Source organism: Arvicola amphibius, chromosome 1 (assembly GCF_903992535.2).
Source record: "Arvicola amphibius chromosome 1, mArvAmp1.2, whole genome shotgun sequence".
Classification (NCBI taxonomy): Eukaryota; Metazoa; Chordata; class Mammalia; order Rodentia; family Cricetidae; genus Arvicola; species Arvicola amphibius.
Window position 1 is genome coordinate 162,348,412 of NC_052047.1, and position 22,974 is coordinate 162,371,385.

Here is a 22,974-nt window from a genome sequence, read left to right on the forward strand (position 1 = left end):
GGTAGTAGCCACACGTAGAAGAGGAGAGGTAGTCTTGGGGGACACCACAGTGTTCCGCAAAAATGGTACGACCCATAGTTTCATAGAAGAGGAGAGTTTCAAAAGAGGAGCTGGAAGGAAGGTTCGATGGAAGGGACCAAAGCCTCAGGAAAACCAACCCTGTAATCAATCAGAGGGTATCTCCTGGGAGCACACACTGACGTCCTGACTACAGCAGCCCCTGTGCCATCTTCATTGGAATCTATGCTATGAGCTAGCAGAGCAGCTGTGTGAGAGAAAACAGCACGGGAGAGCAGGGGATTAGGAATAGGGCAAATTCACAGGAAAGCACCGTAAAGCTTCATCCATCCCCAACAGGTGGCCAAGCAAAAGCTGCTTCAGATGTGAAACAAACTTTCCCTCTCTTTGAGTGAGTTAGTAAGCGCAGGATAAAACCTGGGTTCAGAGGCTGACCAGACAAACGCTAGGATTCCTTTCGTTCAAAGGGAGTGATCTTGCACTACAGTACTTTGGCTTCTTCGACTTCCTGAACTGAACAGAAGAGGAAGAAGTGCTTTCTCCATACAGGGCATCACTCCAAAGTCGAGAGGCACAGAGAACAAACATAATCGAGTTGTTGGGCTTGTAGAGAGACATGTCAGTCTGGGACAAAAGACGACATGCCTCAGAACAATGCTAGGTGGGGCTGCTGGGTAAAGGCAGCTATGAAATATGACCATGTGGTTGGAACATGCTTAGCTCTGGTCTCTGGTGTTTCTGCACAGTTAACACACAGGGAGCTCGTCATCTTTTGTTCTTATTCAGGAGTTAGAAATCATCTTCCAGGAAACAAGATGTCCTTTAGAATCTAACATACATGCACACGCACACACTCACACACACAAACATGCACACACACACACACACACACACACACACACACACACGTATCCGAAGGCAGGATAATTCCCAGCTCACTCCATCAGTGTGCGCACTGTGCTTTACATAATCTTGTAGAGTTCAAAGAATTAACAACAGCACTTCATTCCCTCTGTGCGGAGCTGGGCCAGTATGTGCAGAAAAGACTCCAGGCTCTACCTGCCTCTGAAGCCAAGGAGAGTAGCAGCAGGCAGAGATGGAGTGCAGAGTTTCGGGTTTCCTTAGATAGAGGAGCAAAAATAAAGCATAGCTTCATCTGAGATGGGTGAGATACGCAAATTTGGCTCCACTGCCTGAAACTTTTAACTTGGGTAAGAATCTATTCCCACTGTCTCCTGAGCCAAACAGACTTCGAAGCCCCAGAATTGTCATGGGAATTATAAAACTAGCTGACTAAAATGAAAATCTGGATGATAAAAGAAGCATGGGTCCTAGATGCAGGCCAATTTACCAAAATACTAAATAACTTAGCTATCATTAATAAGTTACATAAAACCTATTATAGGTGTCTGAGGCTACTTCATACACAGGTAGAAAAATCTCTACAATCTCCTTATGATCTTGTGAGGCTCCGTATACAGAATGTGAAAGGACTTTGCTCTGTGGGAAGCCAGCATCTCTCTAGGGCTGTAAGATAATATTATTCTGCTCCCCAGGAGACTTGTTACAAACGTTGGAGAACTCACCGACTTTAAACAGGGTGGATATAATGCCATTCAAACACCCTGTTTTGACTATTGACAATGTTGTATTGAACAAATTGGTTTTAAAATACTGGTAGCAGAACAGGTTCTGTGCAGGGTAAACAAATTTGCACCCAGCTTTGGAAGAATAAGTACCCCAAGACACCTGAGTGGCCAGCAAGCACCCTGGTGGTTTGGCCTCAACTCAGTCCTCCCACATCAGCTCAGGGTTTTGTTTCTCCTTCAGCCTGGGCCCTCTGTTTTCTGATTTTAATCTTAAAACACTCGATGGTCACTGACCCCATCAACTGTGTGCATGAGGCAAATGAAGCTTTATTGTCGGAGAATCCCACTGTTGTTATGCTCCTCCTACAAAGCTAGGCCTCTCAGTTGTGTGAAGAACTTGGAAAGCAAATTTTGAAGAAGTAAATACAGCTCAGTAGGCATCCCACTGACCAATAGTGCTTTACACTGGGCCACAAACCAATGTGATCTTGATTAAACCATGATTTTCCCCACCTAAAGAGCATACTTAGGCATAAACACAGCTTGTTATAAATAACTCTATGAGGATCACATACTCTTAAAGCAAGGATTAGACCTTTGGCTATGGGTACTATTTTGAAGGTAACCCTGTTAATCTTATCAGTTATAAAACAACCATAGCTAGTCTGTCATGTTACTCTTAGAAAGGTGGGGGAGATTTGGTGTAGGACAGAAAGAGAGCACTCACGTAAAAGTATTTTTCAGTATCTCTTACAAGCAGGAAGTCACAGCTTACCTCTGGTAACATGATGAGGCTGAATGTCAGGATGAAGAGAACCATGTTAACACCATACATCCACCGCAGGAACAAGAAGTACGAGGCCACTGATGAGCCAAACTGACCTATTGCAAAGAAAGTTCAAAGGCTGAAAGAAAGTCAAAACAACAAAAACAAAGCAGTGGCTTTATCTTAATGGCCCTCCAAAGTAAATCTAGTCAGAGAGAGATGGTTCCACAATGAAGATCACTCACTACTCTGCTCCACCAGGTGAGGAATTCAGCTCCCAACACCCACATCAAACAATTCACAATTGTCTATTACACCAGCTCCAGGGAATCAGACATCCTCTTCTGGCTAACCAAGGACCTGTGCACATCTGCACACACATCCCCAACACACACACACACACACACACACACACACACAAATTTAAAAACTGGAAATACATTTACTAACTGACATGCATTGGACCATTTCATATGGGCAATTTTTCCACTCTTTTCTCTTGGAAAGAACATTTCAAAGGCATGGCAGCACTCCATAGAGACCAGAATGAATCCCTAGCTTTATAGCAAAAGTAAAGTGCAGCCTACACCTTCAGGGTCCATCTAAGGAAGGGTTCCCTTTAGGTTAGCAGCTACAAGTACCACACAGTGTGTGCATTAGTCCTTGAGTTCAGCAAAAGGACACATGGACACAGTAGCACTAGTTCCATGACTCCTGCTGGGGACAATCACAGTGACTACAGTGCTCTTTTTCTAGGACTCATGATAAGCACACCCGTACTCTCATGGGTGGGTCTAAGACCATCTGGTGCTGTTTCTCATCACTGCTGGCATGCTACAGAGATGGTACAGATGCTGTAAGTCACACCACACATCTTAAGTGCATTCTGGCAGAGCTTTTCCTCAATACAGAGCCCAGTATCACAGGCGGTGTAGCTGCTCTGAGGAGTGAAGTTTCAGAGAGGAGCAGGAAGAGCAAATATACTATATGTATCCAAACATATATGAGGATTACACAGAGGATGTGTGAGTGAGAACTGAAGCCAGACAGGTCCTACAGGGAGAGCATTGACAGGACTTGCTTTAGATCAGTTTTATGCAAAAAGGTGTTAGAGAAGATGATACTGGAGCAGGCATCAGAGGCAGCAATATGCCAAGCTGCAAAATCCTGAGACAGGCAAGAGCTCTGGGCAGTCAAATAAAACTAAAGCCTGCATGTCTGGAATCTAAAGGAGGAGAGAAACGGTAGAAGATGCAGTTGAAGGGAGGCCAAATCATGCTGGGTAGGGTGCCCTAACCCAACAGTAGTATTGTTGTGGGATAACACTCTTGTACACTGTAAAGATTTGTCACTTGAATTAGTTTAATAAAACACTGATTGGCCAGTAGCCAGGCATAGGTGAGGCAACCAGACTAAGAAAATTCTGGGAAGAGGAAAGGCAGAGAGTCCGTCTTCAGCCAAATGCAGAGGAAGCAAGATGAGACTGCCTTACCGAGAAAAGGTACCAAGTCATGTGGCTGAACATAGACAAGAATTATGGGTTAATTTAAGTTTTAAGAGCTAGTTAATAATAATATGTGGTGGTCAAACAGATTATAATTAATATAAGCCTCTGTGTGTTTCTTTGGGACTGAACGTCTGCGGCTCTGGGCAGGACAGACACTTCTATCTACATAGTATTTTGCTTGAAAAGTGAGGGAAGGTAATCGACAGGTGTTCGGTAGTGGGAGTGGAGGAGAGATGGGCATGCCTCTTCAAAATCCCATGTGAGTTTTGGGTCCGGTAATGGGTAAGACTCTGTCTACTCACACCTGCTCAAGGGAAAACCAGAGGTCTGTCTGTTTCTCACCAACTGAGAAGAAGGTAAACGCATAAGCAGAAAACATTTTCTTAAAGCTGATATCAGTAAAATAAGAATTCCAGGCTGGAGAGAGGGCTCACAGTATCTAGATTCTTGTTCCCCCAGGCTGACTGATTACTTTCATTCATCCTCAGAGAATCTGCGCACAGCCACAGCAACCCTGCATCAGTACCGTTGATCATTTTTATTGAGCAAAGTCCCCATAGAGAACCAGTGCTCTTCTTTAGGCCTGTTGCTTTGAAGCTTCCCCATTAGAAAAGGCTTCCAACAGGTAAGGGGAGGCCCCAACAGAGCAATCGCAGCCTCTGCTTGCTAAGGTGAAGCCAATGTTACACAGCGCTCATTCGAATACATAGTCTTTTTGTCAGTTACCAGTTTGTTTGTTCCCACAGCACAGGAGCAGGCTTATGTTGTTTTGGTTTCTTTGTTTTGTGTCTCTACTTTTGTTTTTTGTTTGTTTGGTTTTGGTTTCTTCGGGGCAGGGGCAGTTAGAAACTTGAAAAGTAGTCAGTCTCTACATGGGCGTTTAGGAAGGAATCAATTTTGATATCCAAGAATATGTGTTCGTGTTTATAAGAGAACCTGGACTCAAGGCTCCTTGTAAGGGTTATCTGTGACCTGACCTGCCAAGATACTGTAACCATGTACCCTGGCCTGCCTGCACAGCACTAAAGCAGACCTGAACTCCCCCCAGCCAGGGACATCTGATCACAGACCTGGCTCCCAGTGATTTCATACCAGTGCACAGCTCTTATCTCTGTTCTCTGGTAACAACTACCTGAGGGCTGCTCAGTCAGCCTCACTAACACTGTTTTAGTGAAGCAGCCCTCATTTACTGGAAGAGAACAAGCAACTGCCTGCAGACAGCTGTGTAAGGAGCTCTGTACCAACACATGAGGAACCCCTGATGTAGACACCTGAGCACAGAGCATGGCGTCTCCCTTTCTCCCTCCTCCTTCCCCCTTCTTTTCCCTCTTCCGTCTGTCCTTTCTTCTGTCCTTCCTCCCTCCCTAACCAGCTTTTTTTTTATAATTAAGCTTTTCTTAGTTGGCTACCATCATGGTCCTCACTCAGTTCTCATACACAACCACAGACAGACGAGCTCCTTGATAATAGATTTTCGCATGCTTAAAGACAGAAAGCAAAATGCATAGTTGAGAAATCATCCCTTCCTCCAATACACGTAGCTACATTATGGATGAAACATATTTCTAAGACAAAAGCATCCAAACTAAAATTTGGTTCTTCTAAAGAAGTTTCATAACTCTTATTTAAAGGTGAATTTGTTTGTTTTTGTCTTTTGAGACAGGGTTTCTCTGTGTAGCATTGGAAGGTGATTTTTTTTTTTTTTACAAAATCCTAAGTATAAAGAAAATGAACTTCACCAAAACTGACTTTATCAAAACTAGCATGAGTTTAGAAAAGACTCAGACCCAGTCAGAGGACTGAGGGATCCAGAAGGCCATGTTCCATTCATATTCAACCTACAGTGGGAGAAATGAACTAACAAGACAGAGATACTACAGCTGGTACAGGGGACAACTGGTGACATCTAAGCACCAGGATACCTTTTCCTAGCTCAATACGAAAAGGGGGAAACAATCGTCTCTCTATATATAATTCTAGATGTTGTGTAATATTGGGGGTTGCTGGCATTTGCTAAAGAGAAAACTCTTACTTATGCTGCGTAGCTGAAAGAGTATAAGTGAAAAATAGTCGTGTCCATCAGGATAACGATGACAATGATGACTTGCATCCCTCAGTGGTCAGCCAGCCAGAACTTTACCAACATCCACTTCAGCTGCTACTCATGTTGATGGTGTTAAGTTCTATTAGTTAAGTTCACAAAAATTGAAACAGGGACACCGAGAGAAGCACGGTTGATTAATTAAAGCTGAAATGTAATGAATCGGTTTGGTTCCCTATTTAATCTCAGTGTGCTAGCCTGGTTAGTCAGCCAGTCCCTAGGATTTGGAAATGCGGGTGATTAGTAACAAGCCGTGTTTCTAAGGCAGTCCTCATCTGTAATTCTTTGCCTCCAATCCAGATCTCTCTTAATAATGATGTGATGGCTCCTCAAGTAGAACTATAGTTAAATTATTAATATGTAAAATAATTATGGAATGAACATGTGTATCTGAAAGAATGTCTATAAATAATTTCTGAAGCTAGGGCTATTCAAATTCACAATTTGGTCTGCACCCATAAATAGCTAATTCTTTTTAATATTTTTAACACAACTGATAAATGCTGCTTTCATAGTACATTATAAATGTGTCAAAATTCTTTCATGTGTTTCAAAGTGAAAATTAAGTGCATGCATATTCTTGTCATGAATTTTATTGTGTTTCTTTTAAATTAAAGATTAAGACTTTACTTCTCCCTCTGGTTATTTATTATTAAGGAATGTAATTTGTAGTCTGTCACCACATAGAATTTTTTCTTGAACAGATGAGTAATAAGACACACACACACACACACACACACACACACACCCATACATACACACACAAACACACATGTTTCTAAATGACAAAGGCCAAATAAATGACTGCTTTTATGAGTACAATGTAAATAACATCATTCAACTCTTATATGATGCAAAGTTTTGTAAATGAGTCTAAGAGTAGAAAATTAAGTGACATGTTTACTTTGTGTCTTCTGGAGTTCATGGACCAGCAGGATAACATGACATTTAGACTCTGTGCTTTGGCTTGCCTATTTGAAGTTATTTCTTGTCTGAGAAACAAAGCTACCATGGCATATTTTTGATACTGTAGTCAATCCAAACTCTGTAAACTCAAGGTCATGACCCCAGCATCACACAACTGAAGTGTAGCCATGAATAACTTATCAGCAATAAAAGGCTTATGAGTACACGGTGACCAAAATTTCACTCAAAATCAAACTCGCAGTGATCCCGCAGAGCCTCTGGCAATGCTGGCCTGTATTGCACAGTATGACTTTATAGCAGCCTTGTTTCTGAGCACATGTTCCCTCTTGGCACCATGAATGCCATCATGCCAACAATGCCAATGAGCGTTGCCTGAGATGCCTTCTTTGGATCTGAGAAGCAGTGAGACAGAAAGCTTCTGGTTTTAGAGAAACAAAATCATTTAGTTATATAAAACAAAGACTTTCCACGTCCTACTACCATCACTGCCCAGCATGTAAATTAGTATATATTTATATTGAATTCTGTTGGAATACTCAATGTTAAGAATTTCTATTTCAGTTACTAACTAGAACTGCATAAAAAATTATTGAATGAATTTTGGCTCAGGATTAGGACAGAATTTCTGACAATTTTTTAAATGGCCCTAAATATACTTCTGTCATTATGTACTGCATATTTATACAGAGAAACATTTTCATTGTTGATTATAAGATCAAAATATCAATCCGCTCTGGAAAATGTTGATAATCTCTGTCCTGCAATATCAATTATTCAGGTGAGATTGAATCATGTAAATATATGCACATCCATCTTAGTAATGTAAAGTTTGTTTCTACCTTTTATATGTAAAAGTATATCTGTACAAAGCAATATTTTAAAACAATTTCTTCAGTCAGGTATGGTGATGCACACCTTTAATCCCAGCACTCGGAAGGCAGAGGCAGGCAGATCTCTGAGTTTGAGACTAACCTGTTGGCCTACAGAGCTAGTCCCAAGACAGTCAGGGCTACACAGAAAAACCCTGTCTCAAAAACCCAAAACAGAAATTTTTTAATTTGTGATTTATTTTCAGTAACTTTTGATTTGTATAACTATTTCATATGTACCAGGGACATTAACAAAATGGAATCACAAACAGAAAACATTTAGCAAGCCCTGCTCTAATCTACTATTAGATAAAAGTAAACTTTGATTCTGAGAGAAAGTTATAGTCTCCATTTGAAAGATATTCAGCTTTTTTTAATTCATGGCTTTAATAGTAGTGTCAGCCAGCATCTTAGTGGGTATAGATAATATCTGATTCAGTTTCTTCAGCAATGTCAGTAACAGTGAGCCTGCAGTCATAAGCACTGACTTCCTTAAAAGGCTGTCCTGTAAAACTTTACTGGATTCCCCAGAATATTGACCATCCCTGCATGCTCTGAGGCTAGAATTATCAGATCAGGTCTTTAAATTAGGAAAACTGGAGAGTCACCAGGGGAGTATCTGGCCCGTGCTAATCAAGCCATCCAGCCTTCCCCGTAATCAAGATGGTAATGACATGAAGTTCAGACTCTGACTTGAGTTTTTCCTCGATTCTGCCAATTGCTGGCCAAGCTTTGCAGAAACTCAGTGGAAACTGGTCACTTGGAACTCTATTACAGCCTCATTTTATTGCGTCTCCTCCTCTCAATCACCCACAATATATAACACATGCCGAACTAAGTCAGGAAAGGCAGTTTAACCTGTCTTTGGCAGTATCAATGGTGCTTTAAAAGATACCTGGCACACATTGGACTTTCCCTGAGCATTTTTGAAATCATTAATAAAAGCCAAGATTGCTTTGAAAATAACATTTATATATATATATACATATATATATATATATGGTTATAATACTCAAAGCAATAAAATAATGTGTCTGGAGTTTCTGTATAATTAAACTGCCATTCCTTTCAAGGAAAGGCATTATTGTTGTTTTTCTAATGAAAAATATTTTATAAATTGGGAACATAGTTAATCAACTTTATTCTAAATATGAGAAGATAATTAGATAGGGAGATAGTAACAATTTGTTTTCTATTTAAATTTTGCAAAAATTTTTACTCAAAAGCATAAATGATTTTACATGCCACTACACATCTAAAACTCAGTATGAGTTTACATCGTGTGTTGTTTGGTTGGAAATGAATATGTATAACAACTAGCCAACCTGAAGAATTCGTAGGACGCCATGGATATATCAATAAAGGACCAGAGATGCAAAGGACCATCATCCAGAGTGGACAAATGGCAGAGAACTGGTTCCACGTCCCATTGCTTTTTCTTTTCCATTCACGTCAGCTTCTAAGACCATCGTAGAAATACATTTTTCCCTGGCCTGGCAGAGTAGTTTCTACAAGATGGTTAGTCCACTCAACAGCTCAGGAAATACAGTCCTTCATATTTCATAAATTCTGCCTCAGACCATAATCTGAAAGGAGGTGGTGTGCTTGTGACCGTGATTAGCACACTGGGATATTACAGAACAGACATGTGCAATGAAAATAACTTCCTCAGAGTAAACATCTGAAAAATGAAACCAAATTCCCCAAATGAAATAAATGTCAGTGGATTCTGCTGCACTCCTCCCCCACTGACCTGGCAGAGGTGTGAGTCAGGCATGAAAAGAAAGAAGCATCTAAAATCTTGCTCAACATATAAAGCTACGCAGGCTGAAACCTGGCAGACTTTCTCTTCCAGCTCTGCTACAGCTGTATTCAACACTGCTATGCTATAGGGGAAGGAAATGTACGCCCACAGGCACACGGAAGATCAGGTGAAGGGACATTGGTAGAGTGTCGGGCCCGTGGTGACAATGGGTAAGTCATAGTTAAGATGCTGGCTGATAGGAGGCCGGTCCTTCACAGTTGCTGGTAAGGCTCAGTCCTTGTGAATGAACAGGGCACCACAACAGCTTATACACGAAAAGGGAAATAGTCACACTTAGTTAACTGACCCGCTTCACTGCTTCAAAGTTCCTAAAGGAAGAAGGAACATAGCTGACAGAACTATGAGTAGCTCTTGTCGTGTGTATGACACTCTGAGAGCTGGTGATGTGCATGTGCGTGTGTGCATGCATATGTGTGTGTGTAAATAATTCATACGTATTTCATTGCTATATACAATTTTAATCAATAAAATAATTCCACCCTTTCGATAAAACACAAATTAGCATGGCATGGCTACGGAAATAGGCTGGCACCTACGTGCTCCAGTGTGTTTTAAAAGGAATCACCCTATTGCTGCATGTTTTCTTCCCATCTATACCAATACCAAGCTTCTCAGAACACATCTCACACCGGATCAAGAAGTGCAGTAAAGCCCAGAGGACTTAAATGACTTGCTGAAAGGTACACAGCCAATCTTGGGCAGAATAAGGACTAACCTCACCTCAAGATTTTTCTTTAAGTGTGTTTTCTAATGCTTAAATTACATTAAGCTTTTATCTTGTGTGTGCTCATGTCACAACTCATATATAGGGGTCAAATGACAGCTTACGAAGCCTTTTCCCTACTCCTTATGGGTCCTGAGGACTAGACTCAGGTCATCGGCTCAGTGAAACTTGCCCTCTCAAGCATCTTTCTGGCCTTGATCAGGATCTTAATGCTCCACACGTTGTGTACTTAGGGGCAACATTAGATATTTCAGCTGTGCCACTAAACCCTAAGGATTCTATAATATCTCCTTTTTTTCTCATGTTCATGAAATTCCTTCTATTAATATCTAGTATGATAATGGAACTTTGGAAAATACATCTGTAATTTTATTCAATGCATGTTTGTTGAGTATTAAGTGGGATTTTGATATAATCAAAAAATACCTGCTTTCATATCTATTAAGAAAAATAAGCATAAAGTATAGTGAGAATATAATTAAAAGATTCACTAAGTGGTAGCATTTTGAATAAGGAGAATAGCTGAACAGACATCTGGCAAGAAAGTACACTATGAAGACCGTGTGGAGAGACGTGAAAATCAGGAGTTAATGTATTTTAATTCACTGTCATTAACAACTGTCAGTTAATGAGGGACTAAGAACTGAGAGACAGTCACTTCCAAACATGCCCAGTCATGTCAGGGAAATGGCATCAGCTCTTTTATCTTTCTGTGGAGTCTCTATATAAATTATACAATGTCATATTTAGCCATCAGGACAGCTAGGTCCAGATCTGAACAGGCATTAATGAAAGTCAGATCCTTATGATAACCCTAGGAACCACACCTGCCAAAACTGTGATTTTTTTCCCCAAATATTCATTTTTCTCTATGTATAGTATTTTTACTGATGCACTGCTTTTTATAATATTTTAAATTTTAATTGTTCTATTCTATGCAAACGTGGTTATATTAAACAATCCTTCGCCTGTCTGTACTTACTGAGCATTGCACAGAAAATAAAGGTCCATTATGAACATCAAGGTAGCAAATTTTTTGTGTTTAGTCTTCTTTATGTGATGTGGATGCCCCTCTGTATGCTGTGAATACCGTTGGTTAATATAAGAGCCTAAAGCAGAGCAGGGCAGAAAGAGTTAGGTGGGGGAAACTAAAGTGAATGCTGGGAGAAAGAAGAGCATGTAGAAAGAAGCATGTAGCCCCACCAGAGCCAGATGAAGCTTTACCCAGTAAGCCACTGCCAAGTGGTGATACACAGATTACTAGAAATTGGTTAAATTAAGATATAAGACTTAGTCAATAAGAAGTGAGAGCTAATGGGTTTTAAATAATATAGTTTCTGTGTGATTATTTTGGGTCTGAGCTGCCTGGCAGCTGGGAAACAAACAAGCGGTCTCCTTATGACATTTATAAATGAATGTGATCTATTAAGAGTCCTCTTTAAAATTGTTGCTTTGATTATTGTCTAGGGTTCCCAACAGTATATATTTGTAACATATTATCCACTGCCATCCCAATATGGGGCAGAGTCACTGTGTAAAATACTTCCTTTCCTGTCTAAGAGGCAAGTGCTTCTGCCCAGAATAAAACAGGGAAGTCCAGTCTCCAGTGCTGCCCTTGATAAGTGCTGGTACAACATGCAGAGATCGGGTCCTCACGTCCTATGTTGTCAGTTGTGGGATTCCTGGGAGGCAGTAGCATCTTTAGGAGATGAGGGCCCAGAGTAAGGAAGTTAAGTCACTGAGAACACAGTTCCAAAAAGGATACAGGACCAAGGCCTCACCTTGTCTCTCACTCACAGTCTCCCTGCCTTGAAGTGATCAGCCTGTGGCTACTACACAACCCCAAGATTACATGGCAAGCCACCATGGATGAATCCAGCGCTACACAGCTAGATGACTATGTAAAGAAAGCTGAACTCTTCTGTCCCTTTAAGTTCACTACATCAGGTGTCTCATCTCAGTAGCCAGATAACACAGAGCTTCACAAAGACAGAGTCGAGGTCTGCTTAGTTTGTTGCATTGACGGTTTGGTTGGTTTTCAATTTCCCCAAGAGTCCACAAACTGGGAAAGGTCTGTGAAAAGCTCACGAGATTTTATTCTCAGGGAGTTATCCCACATCTCATTACAGCTGGTGAACACTTACTTTCAATTGCCTTGATTTTGTTCTCCCACGGGACACAAGCAGCTTTGAAGTTTTCAAAGTCACGGAGGAATTTTGCCCATTTCTGAAAACAAAGCCAAACACTAGTAAGATAGTCTCCTGTGTTTCTAGATGTTTCTTCCCCCATTCCCCAGATCACATGAGTGGCTTCAAGGGAGCTCTAGTGCCAACTAGTGCTCTTTAGTACAAAGGAAAAACAACAGGATCCACTTCCTTCCCTATTTCTAGCCATTCCTACATAACTTAACAAAAACATATTATCAGACATGCTTACAATCCCTGGGAGACTGACACACAAGGACAGCAAGTCAAGGACAGCCTGAGCAATAGACACACATAGAACAAAAGCAAACAGAGTATACAAACCAATCAGAAAGATCTGCTTATTCTTTCAGACAACAGCAGAATAGGAATTGCATTATTAGGGTGATTGATATAAATTCTGTGTTTAATATTCAGTGCATGAGGAACCAATGGAATATTTTTCTAGAAAGATCTCTAGTCTCCTTAAGCAGACTGTGTGAACACAGGCCAATTTGATTCACAATTATTACATACACGAGACTCTTCATCTTGATAAAAGAGAATAGTCAACTAAATAGAGAAGGCATCACAGAATATAACGACTTCATTTTCCAAAAGGTCTGCCTTCTGCTTTATAGTGTTGGGTGAGCTATGGTCAAGAGGACTAAAGAGGAATGACAATGAGGCAGATAACCTTCCATACGTGTTCATTATGGCAGGACTTTGTAAGAGATAAGTAGACACAACCGTCCAACACTGAAGTTCAAATGATTTTTCAAAAGTAGAAAGGAGCCAAATGCCGATCAGCAGTGGAATATGTGAATATGTAAATTGTGGCATCTTTATACAATGCATAATGTATTACTTTTAAACATGAACTGTAAACTCCTACCAACAGAATTGTATCTTGTGACTCTTGTGACCCCAATTGTGCAACAAAGAGGGCACAAACAAAGCTGACACACACAGTATGACTGAATGCATATAAAAGATAAAGAGCAAGTAAAGTTAGCTATTTGTGTGCGTTTAAATGAAAACGAAGATCTTCACACTGCCCTTGCAAAGCTCTCTTTCTCCATCGAATACACTTAGCTACAGTATTTACAGCATAAAATCTATGGACCTACTTCACTGTAAAAAATGGAACTTTATAGAGAGGTTCGGTGTTGTGTGTGGCCCACAGCCAGTGCATTTAAAAGTAAGCCTCTTGCCTATCTATGTCCAGTTGAGGTCCCTGGTAGAAAAAAAAGGGGGGTTGGGGAAGGGTTGTTTATAACAGTTTAACTTAGAAACATTTAGGGAGAGAAGCCTTGAAACGAGACCCTGTAACCTTTAGAAAATGAAAATGAAATGGGTGTCCAGTCTTTTACATCTGAAAGTGGTAAAATCAAGTTAGTCCCTTGCCATAAATCAGCATTTGCAACTATTTAACTTTTTAATATATCTTAAAGGATAATCTTAAATCCTGTGAAAATTTTAATATAACACCATATACCATTTGAGTTTTTGCTGTATGTATGTATGTGTAGAGTTAAGAATGGTTTTGGCCCCTCAGAACAGAAACAATGCTCTCTCTCTCTCCTCTCTCTCTCTTCTCTCTCTCTCTCCTCTCTCCTCTCTCTCTCTCTCTCTCTCTCTCTCTCTCTCTCTCTCTCTCTCTCTCTCTCTCTCTCTCTCTCTCTCTCTCTCTCTCCCCCTCCTGCAGGGTCACTGTGATGCTGATCAGACTGAATCATGAAAATGCTTACCTTGGCCATCATCATCTTAAATGCAAACCACTTCTTCCCTTTTCCTTTCCCAAGAGCCCCTTCATTTTCACTCACAAATTTCTTTGCTTCCCTGGGAAAAGAAAGGAAGAGGTTGGCAAAAGCATTGACATACAAGCAGGAGACATTTCATCTGGTTAGGTGGTCTACCTTCTTTCTTCTACACTCTCTATGCCCTCAGCAATTGAACCAATGTTGGATTTTATAACTTAGAGATTATTAATTTTTTAACACAAGTGTTGGGTCCATGCAACATATTTCGCAATGCCCCCAATTCTGTGTTTGCACCCCTCTTCCTGTACATCCCCCTTTGTACACCGAGATGGTGTCACTTCTGCGTTTGTGTCAAGTATGCATTCATGATTTTAGGCACCTTTGTAAAAATCGATCACCCAGAGACATTTAATGCATTTTTAATTTTTAAAAAAAAAAATTTGGTCAGGAAGTGTAAGATATATTTAGTCTCACTTATCACCTGGAGCCATTGAAAAGTGGGGTATTTATGTCAAATGTCAAGATGTAGAATCTTCCTTCCCATTCCCATTATATATAAAATTAAACCTGAAGTTTATGTCGGGTTCTGACAACCAAAATTTTTATCTTGAAATTTTTCCCCTTTAAAAAAAAATAAAAGAAAGGAAGAAAAAGAAAATAACAAATAGTTGAGGACAAACTGATCTGGCATTTAATTTTATGACAGTAGTTATGGCTCAGAGAACAAAAGTCACATTCCAAAACAGATCGGGTTGAGGAAGAGTAGGGAAGGGAAGAATCTGAGTCTCAAATTCAGACAGGGATTTAAATTAAAGTTTAACATGACTCCCAGATAGTAAAACATGTTCAGTACTCACATCAGTGTCTATTAAAAAGTATACTAAATTATCAAAAATGTATAATGGGAACATGTTAAATATATGTGGTTTTTATTGTTGTTAGATACTGAATGCTTGCCCCTTCCCACACCACCCGGTTGTTATAATTCCAGTATGTCAGAACAAGGAGTGGCCACTTCAGGAGCTGAAGCCCTGCGTCAATGAACAATAAGACTGTGTTCTAAGAGAGACACATTTTGTGTTTGTCCAAATGTCATAGAGTGAATATGTAGAAACCCATATGCTGACAACACCAGCAGGCAGAGTCATTCTATGGGACACCATGGTCTCTGAGGACATCAACTGAATTATCACACAGCAAATGCCTAGTTAAGCTCTGAAGGGAGAACCCATAGATGGTAAAAGGGATTGCTATCTAACCATCAGAATTAGCTAACCTCTGGTCAGCATGTGAGGATGGGGGAGGTTAACAAGAACAGAACCAGTTGGATATCTGCAACTGGAATGGTGTTAGCATCCTGACTATGGATACCCAGCCAACAGAACAGTAAGAAATAAATGTTTGCCATTTTTGCTGCCCAATCTAATTTGTTCTATCAACCCTACCTGGCTAACTTTGTCTTTTTGTTGTTGTCTGTTCAATGGAAAGAACTTTAAAATTTGAGGTGGCTCGGGCTTCTCTTCTTTGAGGGACCTGAGTGAGAAGGACAATTCAAGCAGGTTGTGACTCTGCAGCTGTAATGTGATGGTCAGTTGGGTGGCCCCTAAAACTGTGGTTTTGCAGATAAGACCCTTCACACGACTATGAACTTACTTACCATATGGAGTAAGTCTTTTAAGATGAATGAAATTTAGAGAAGGATTTTTGTATGAATGTTCCTTAGTATCCATGTTGAGCATAGAATCTTATAATACATGGTGATCAAAACTACCAAACACAAGCTACCTAATTTGAGATAAGAATAGACCTTCCTTATAAACATGTGGGCAAGTGCCCACCTGCAGTCTGGCACACAAACACAAGCACCATGGCAATATCTCTTTGGTCAACAAACACCCAAAACCTGCTGAATCTGAACAGCAGGCCACCCCACCACCCTATGGTTTTGATCTTGACGATGAAAGGTACTCAATAAAATGATATGAAGCTGGCTGAAAAATTGTATTTAATGATTTCATTTTCCTTGCTCACAAATGTTAAGGACATTTAGTCCCATGTCTTAGATTGTGCCCTTTATAATTATTCTTCTCTGAAATTTAACTGGTGGTGTCCTAGAAATAGAGAAAATTGGGGCTAGCTTTATCAAACACTGATATTTGGCATGCCTTCTGGCTTGGGAAGGTTGTTTGAAAAATAATTTCTAAAGCATTTGAGACTTCTTATAATATTTAATAAAACAGTGTAAAATACTATAAACTGAGCTTTCCTGACTTATTTTCAGGCCCATGCAACAAAGAAAGCATAGTAATTAAGCACCATTTGTTATATAAATTTTAAGACTAGAATGAGGGCAGTAGCTGGCACACACTGTGTAAAATGCTGAAGCAAAGGCTATAAAATATAGATGAGCTTCCTTCAGTCCTAAGCAGCCTCTGTGAGTTGACTCCACAGCCTTGTACATGCTTATGATGGTGTCTGTATCCATGTTTATGAGTTCTGCTTCCAGATATAATTGCACCTCTTCAGGATTGCCACTAACTGGTCAAGGTCTGGCACAATGTGACTGTTCCCACAGGGCTTTTAACAGGTCAGGATTTTTCAATCAACAATATTTCAACAATCCCGTCACTTCTAACCAAGGAGGTAACTGGAACAAGAGGTGATACAGATGCTGGACAGATTGAATCCAATCTACTACAATGTTTATTTCCAAACACTGAAATTTGTTCTAACATGATTGATATACCATGGACTGACTTAAACAAAACACGAATTTTAGCCTTGCTGGCTTATAATTTTATTCATGAAAAACACGGGATGAGTATAAAAATGATATTTATCAATGCCAAGAATCATGGGGAATGGACACAGCACACCTCACTGCCGCACTTGACACTACCAGAAAAGTCATACCCACTCAGGGTCAAGCTGACCCTCCCCTCCCACTTCACAAGCAGCAACCCTTTTAAAAACCACTTCCACAAGTAAGGTCCAAGTCCTTCTCAAAGCATCTTGCCACATGCAATGTAGCATTCATGCATTTCTTAACCATGAACCTGTTTTGAATACTAATGCCACTTTTCTCAAATTTCTTTTCTTTTTCTTTTAATGTGCCACCAGAAATATTTCTGGATAATTGTGTTCTATCTGTGAGTTCCTATAAAACTCGTGTTATTGATTATTCAAATTCACCTACTGCAGTAAGCTTTTTGAGGAACTGATTGATATCTTGTATTACTGTAGAACTATTATTCAATTATTTGACATCAAAAATTTCTAAATCTAAAAAAGCAAATCTATGTAGGAGTTATCATACCATTGTTTTTATTATAATAAATGCATATAGAGAACAAAAAGTTCTGGGTAGTAAAATCATAATTTTTTATTCAAATGTAAGAAAACAACCACTTTATAACCATACCGTACTGCCAGTTATATCTATAAACTGCTTAAGCTTGTTGAAAGGGAACTTTGGAAGCAAAGACACCCTTCCTTGTCTCCTCTAAAACCCCGTGTCCTAGTCCTAGGGCTGGCTTGCTGCCAGCTCTGTAATGGGGAAAACAAAAAAGAAGAACAAAACAAGCAAACAAACAACAAAAAGCAAGAGTGAAGGGCAGTAATAACACTACATCCTCAGGAACAATGAACCGGTTGCCTTTCTAACAGAGATGTTGTTGATCTCTACTACAAACTGTCTTCTGTGGGTAAGAGAAGCCAAGAGTCCCCCCATGGAGCCACAGTCCAATCTGGAACTGTGCCTGATCTCTTCAGCCTCCCTGGTTGATTTCTGCTGGATGTTGACAAAGTTACCTTGGTGTGCAGCCGATCAAGCTACCCTAGTTTTCTGTACTGGGTATTGCTTATCTGTCTGCTACTTCTCTCTGCCACTATTTGTTCATTTACATTGCTTGCTAAATGCTTAAACTCATTCAGAACCAAAAGAATAGCTATCATAGATCATTCTCTGTACTATAAAGAACACCTATCCAGCACTACAGATACTTCACATTTATTATAAACCACATTTTGTTTACACCGTATTTAGAACATTTTCTACATGAATGGACCATTAGAAAGAATGTATTTTTTCATCTAAGCCCTAGAAGTATAAAAAATACCTATTCTACTCTCTATTTGAGCCAAGGTTTTTAATGATGGAGGATTCCCATTGGCTAATAAAGAAACTGCCTGGCCCATTTGATTGGCCAGCCCTTAGGTGGGCGGAGTAGACAGAACAGGAAGAAGGAAGTGAGGTAGATGGCTCAGTCAGATGCTACGCCTCTCCTAAGTTAGACAGACTGCCATGCCTCTGCTGAGGGAGCCAGATGCAATGGAGCAAGCCACCAGGTCAGACATGCTGAATCTTCCCCGGTAAGACACCACTCATGGTGTTACAAAGATTATTAGATATGGGTTAGTCAAGATGTGAGAAAGAGGCTGAAAATAATGGGCCAGGCAGTGTTTAAAAGAATACAATTTGTGTGTTGTTATTTTGGGTAAAGCTAGCCGGTGGCTGGGAGCCAGGCGGTGGGAAGCCGCCCGCAGCTCCACACTACATTTTAATTGTGCAAGTAGTTATGCAAATTTTATGAATTGATGAGCATGAAATCAGTAAAAGCTGAGAGAATGACGGCAATATTACAACCGAATTATAATCATTACAAAATTAATTCCAAATTCATTTAATAATATGAACCCATATTTGTGTGGCATAAAGATTTTTCTTAGTTATTAAAGATACATTTTTGTTTGAATATTAGAAAGTCGTTTTACTGCTTCCTTTATTAGTTACTGATAGTTTTCTTGACCCCAAGTATATTCTTAAGTTTGTCTTTCAGTAACCACCTGTGGTACTTTGAATGGGAAATGTCCCCCGAAGCTCATGCATTTAAGTACTTGGTCCCTAGCTGGTGGTGATGTTTAGTGAGGTTATGGAACCTTTAGAAGGTATAGCCTTAGTGGAGGAAGACTGACATGGAGGGGGGCAGGGTATTTGAGGTTTCATAGCCTGACCCAACTACTTCCTGTTCCCTCTGCTTTCTGTGTGTAGATGAAGATGTGATCACCCAGTTTCCTGCTCCTGCTGTCACACTTTTCCTGTCTGTTACCATGGCTTCCCTGGCATGATGTGCTCTGTCCCTCTGGAACCGTAAGTCAAAATAAAGCCTTTCCTTTTTAGTAGCTTTTACCAGGATATTTTATCACAGCAAATGAAGAGCATCGTCCTACTCAACTCTTAATATGTATATTCTGTCTGGTTTTCAGAGAAAGTCCAGACTGCTGGGCATCACATAATCTAACACAAGTTCCTCTTTCTCCTACTGCCCTGCTCCTTCTCTGTTCTCTAACACACACACACACACACACACACACACAGAGAGAGAGAGAGAGAGAGAGAGAGAGAGAGAGAGAGAGAGAGAGAGAGAGAGAGAGAGAGAGAAAAAGAACAAAAAAGATTCCAGAACACCTTCACTACCTGCTAGCTCCTCATGGCCAAAATAGCTATTGGATATATTTATCAGAAATCCTGGAGGTACTTTAAAAACAGAGCCAAATGCCCGAAAGTGTACTGAGAATAACTGTTTACAAGGAAGAGCTTCTTTGCCTTCCGCTCACATCTGATGCCTGCCTGGTAACAGAAGCCTCTTTGTTACTTAGAGGTCCAGAAGAATGTACATGATCAGAAGATACAGATGAGAAATATAGTGGAACAACGTATCTTAACATTGTGTTTATGGATGACCTTTTGCATGAACTGGTACAACTTTAGGGTAAAAAAGAAAAAAAAAAACCAAGTACCCTCAAATCAGGTCCTCCCTGATAACAGATTTCTTAACCAAAAACAACATTTGCACTGTGCATCTAGATACAAAGTACAAAAAGAAAATGCACAGATACAGAGACAGTGTCCCTCAGAGTAAGGTGCCTGCATAGATACCAGAATACAGAGAAAATAGCCATTAGAAGCCAAAAATTAAGAAAACATCTTTATCCTTTTTCCTATAGTGAATTCACTTTCCTGTCTGTGTGTAGTTTTCTAGATTAAAGAATCTTTACTATATGAATAAAATGAAATTGTACTTCACATATAAGCCTTGACTATCTTCTGGTTGTAAACCACCCAAATGCCTGACTGAAAGATGTGTGCCAACTCCCTGAACTCTTTCAACAAATGCTTTCTACCAAGACTGTAATCTGGTCTCTGGGTCTCAGAGCCCTGGTACAGTGTGTACTGCACTCTGGACTGTAACCCCAGACCTGGAGATGAATTATTGAGTATGGTCTATTTAATGACAATAATACCTGGCCTCATCATTCATTTATCAACCCCTTGTGATGGTAATTAGAATAATAAGGTTTCATGGGCTTTCAAGGATGCTTTCACAGTTACCTGAAAGAGCACACTTTGGCCTAACTTACAAAACAGATAATTTACCTTCAGCAAATGATACAGCCCTGAGTACACAGAGGAGTCAGAACAAGCTATTCTGCCTTTGGCACATTCTCATCCCTGAAACAAGTTGCCGTTAGGTTAGGCTTAAGTTGACTTTTCTTTCCTCTTGCTTACAATTTGATACCTTGGTGAAGCAACCAATTTCTTACTCAGATAACTGAGGGACTTTGAAAACTGCTGCTTAGGCTAAGTATAACCAAAAATGTTGCTCATAAATACTTCCCAGGGAAGGAATCAGAAGAATGGAAGGTCTTTTGATAATAAGTACTGACATTTCAAAACTAATTAGCTAAATTATCTATAAAACTCAGACTTTTCTGAAATATTTATGAGTAATTAAAACAGAATTACAGAAGTGAAAAGTTGCTTTCATGCACCAAGATGGAAAATAAAGACCATAAACTTCCTAGATAACATATATATTACATATAAATACAATTATATATAATTTAAGTTATCCTGATTCTGGAAGTAATGAGTCAAGACGTGTATTATTTTAAAGGGGATTCTATTGACAATAACAAGAATAGTTGAGGTACTCAATAGATTCCTCTACAAAATGGAAATGACAAAGAAGACACTTTGGAGGGTTCTCATAGCTCCCAAGACAATACAAGATGCTTAGCTTAGTTCGTGACAACTAACATATGTGATGGAGGCGGGTCTTCTATCAATCTGTTGATTTCATTGGTTAATTAATAAAGAAAACTGCTTGGCCTAATAGGTTAGAAAATAGGTGGGTGGAGTAGACAGAACAGGAAGAAGGAAGTGAGGTAGATGGCTCAGACAATTGCCCTGCCTCTACAACCAGATGCCATGAAGCCAGCCACCAGGCCAGACACGATGCAGCTCCAGCACTAGATGGACGTACGTTAGAATCTTTCCGGTAAGGCACCACTTTGTGGTGCTACACAGATTATTACATATGGGTTAATCAAGATGTGAGTAAGAGGCAGAAAAATAATGGGCCAGGCAGTATTTAAAAGAATACAATTTGTGTGATATTATTTCGGGTTTTAAGCTAACCGTGCAGGAGCCAGACGGCTGGGAGCAGGGCGGGACGAAAAGCAGGCCTGCCCGCAGCTCCATCACTACACATATGTGCTATAAAATAGTAACTGGTGTAACAGCATTTTACTAGCAGGGCTGACTTTCCCTCCAGTTTCCTAGTACATAATACAACACATTGCACACAAGTGAATTTCAACACTTCTAATTGACTACATTACCATTGGTGGGTGCTGGATGACAACCGAGCTGTGGTTTCTGGATGCCCACACCTTGGCATCACTGTAGGTTCTTTAGCAGTTTCCAGGCCTATGTCTTTGCAACCTCAGATCACTTCAGTTGTGTTCTCTAGAAGTGAGATGTGGGTCAGTGTCTCTCCAGTGTCCCAAACTGGAGATGTGCAACTCAGAGGCAATATCTGGTATTGAATCAAATATCACTGGCTGAGACCACGTTTAAGAGAGTTTCATATGGTAGACTAACTTTTCAGAGATCTGTGCTGATAAGCTTCAGTATATTTCTAACTGTTTTGATGTGCCCTTGGGGAAGAAGTACTCTGTATATTATGAATCTATATGAAGAAATTCATTTTCACATCCCCAGCTCACTATCTCACAATGCTTAAGACTGACCATCTGATAGCACGAAGCAAAACTGGAAAGAACCACAAGAATTCATATACTTTTGTATAATGTCAAGGCTTGTATAGCTGGCTTATTTTAGTACACTTTTAGATAAATCCCATTTCACGTTTAAATACATGTGTTCCAGACTTTCATGGCATGAGATGAAAGAGTTGGGACTGGAGACCAGAACATCAAGGGGCGGGAGGCTGCATTCAATAGCAAAGAAGGGTTTCTGCCATGCAGAGAGCTAGACTTCTGGGTCCAGCTCTCATGTTAGCTTCAATTGCAGTTCCAAACATCCCATGACCTCTTCTGGCTTCAATGGCCACTTGCACACATGTGCCTGGTTTTGGTATTTTGTTTGTTTTATCTCACTCTCAGAAAATTTTTGTGAAAGATTAGCATGTAAAAGAATGCCAGAGAAACATGAGAAATCTATGCGGACATGATAAGAAATGGAGCATGCTCATGGCAGGTTGCCCTTCAGGCAAAGCTCTGAGCCTGCACTACAAAACCCCATGTTATGCAAGTAGGAGAGGTGAGAGACCATCCTTTCCTTGAGGACTTTTTACCTCAGCTCACTAGCCTACTCCTGTTCTCAGGGATTCTCCTCT

General features: G+C 40.1%; 1 protein-coding gene across 3 annotated transcripts in view; it reads right to left on the reverse strand.

Annotated features, from left to right (window-relative positions):
• The window catches only part of Tmc1 (transmembrane channel like 1), a 141,590-nt gene that overhangs the window by 57,890 nt on the left and 60,726 nt on the right, over window positions 1-22,974 (reverse strand). For all 3 annotated transcript variants that reach the window (XM_038340564.1, XM_038340559.1, XM_038340576.1), the window contains 3 exons: window positions 14,261-14,351; window positions 12,471-12,552; window positions 2,383-2,489 (listed from right to left, as the gene is read on the reverse strand). In XM_038340564.1, the coding sequence (XP_038196492.1) occupies window positions 2,383-2,489; window positions 12,471-12,552; window positions 14,261-14,351 (280 nt within the window). The remainder of the gene's footprint in view (window positions 1-2,382; window positions 2,490-12,470; window positions 12,553-14,260; window positions 14,352-22,974) is intronic.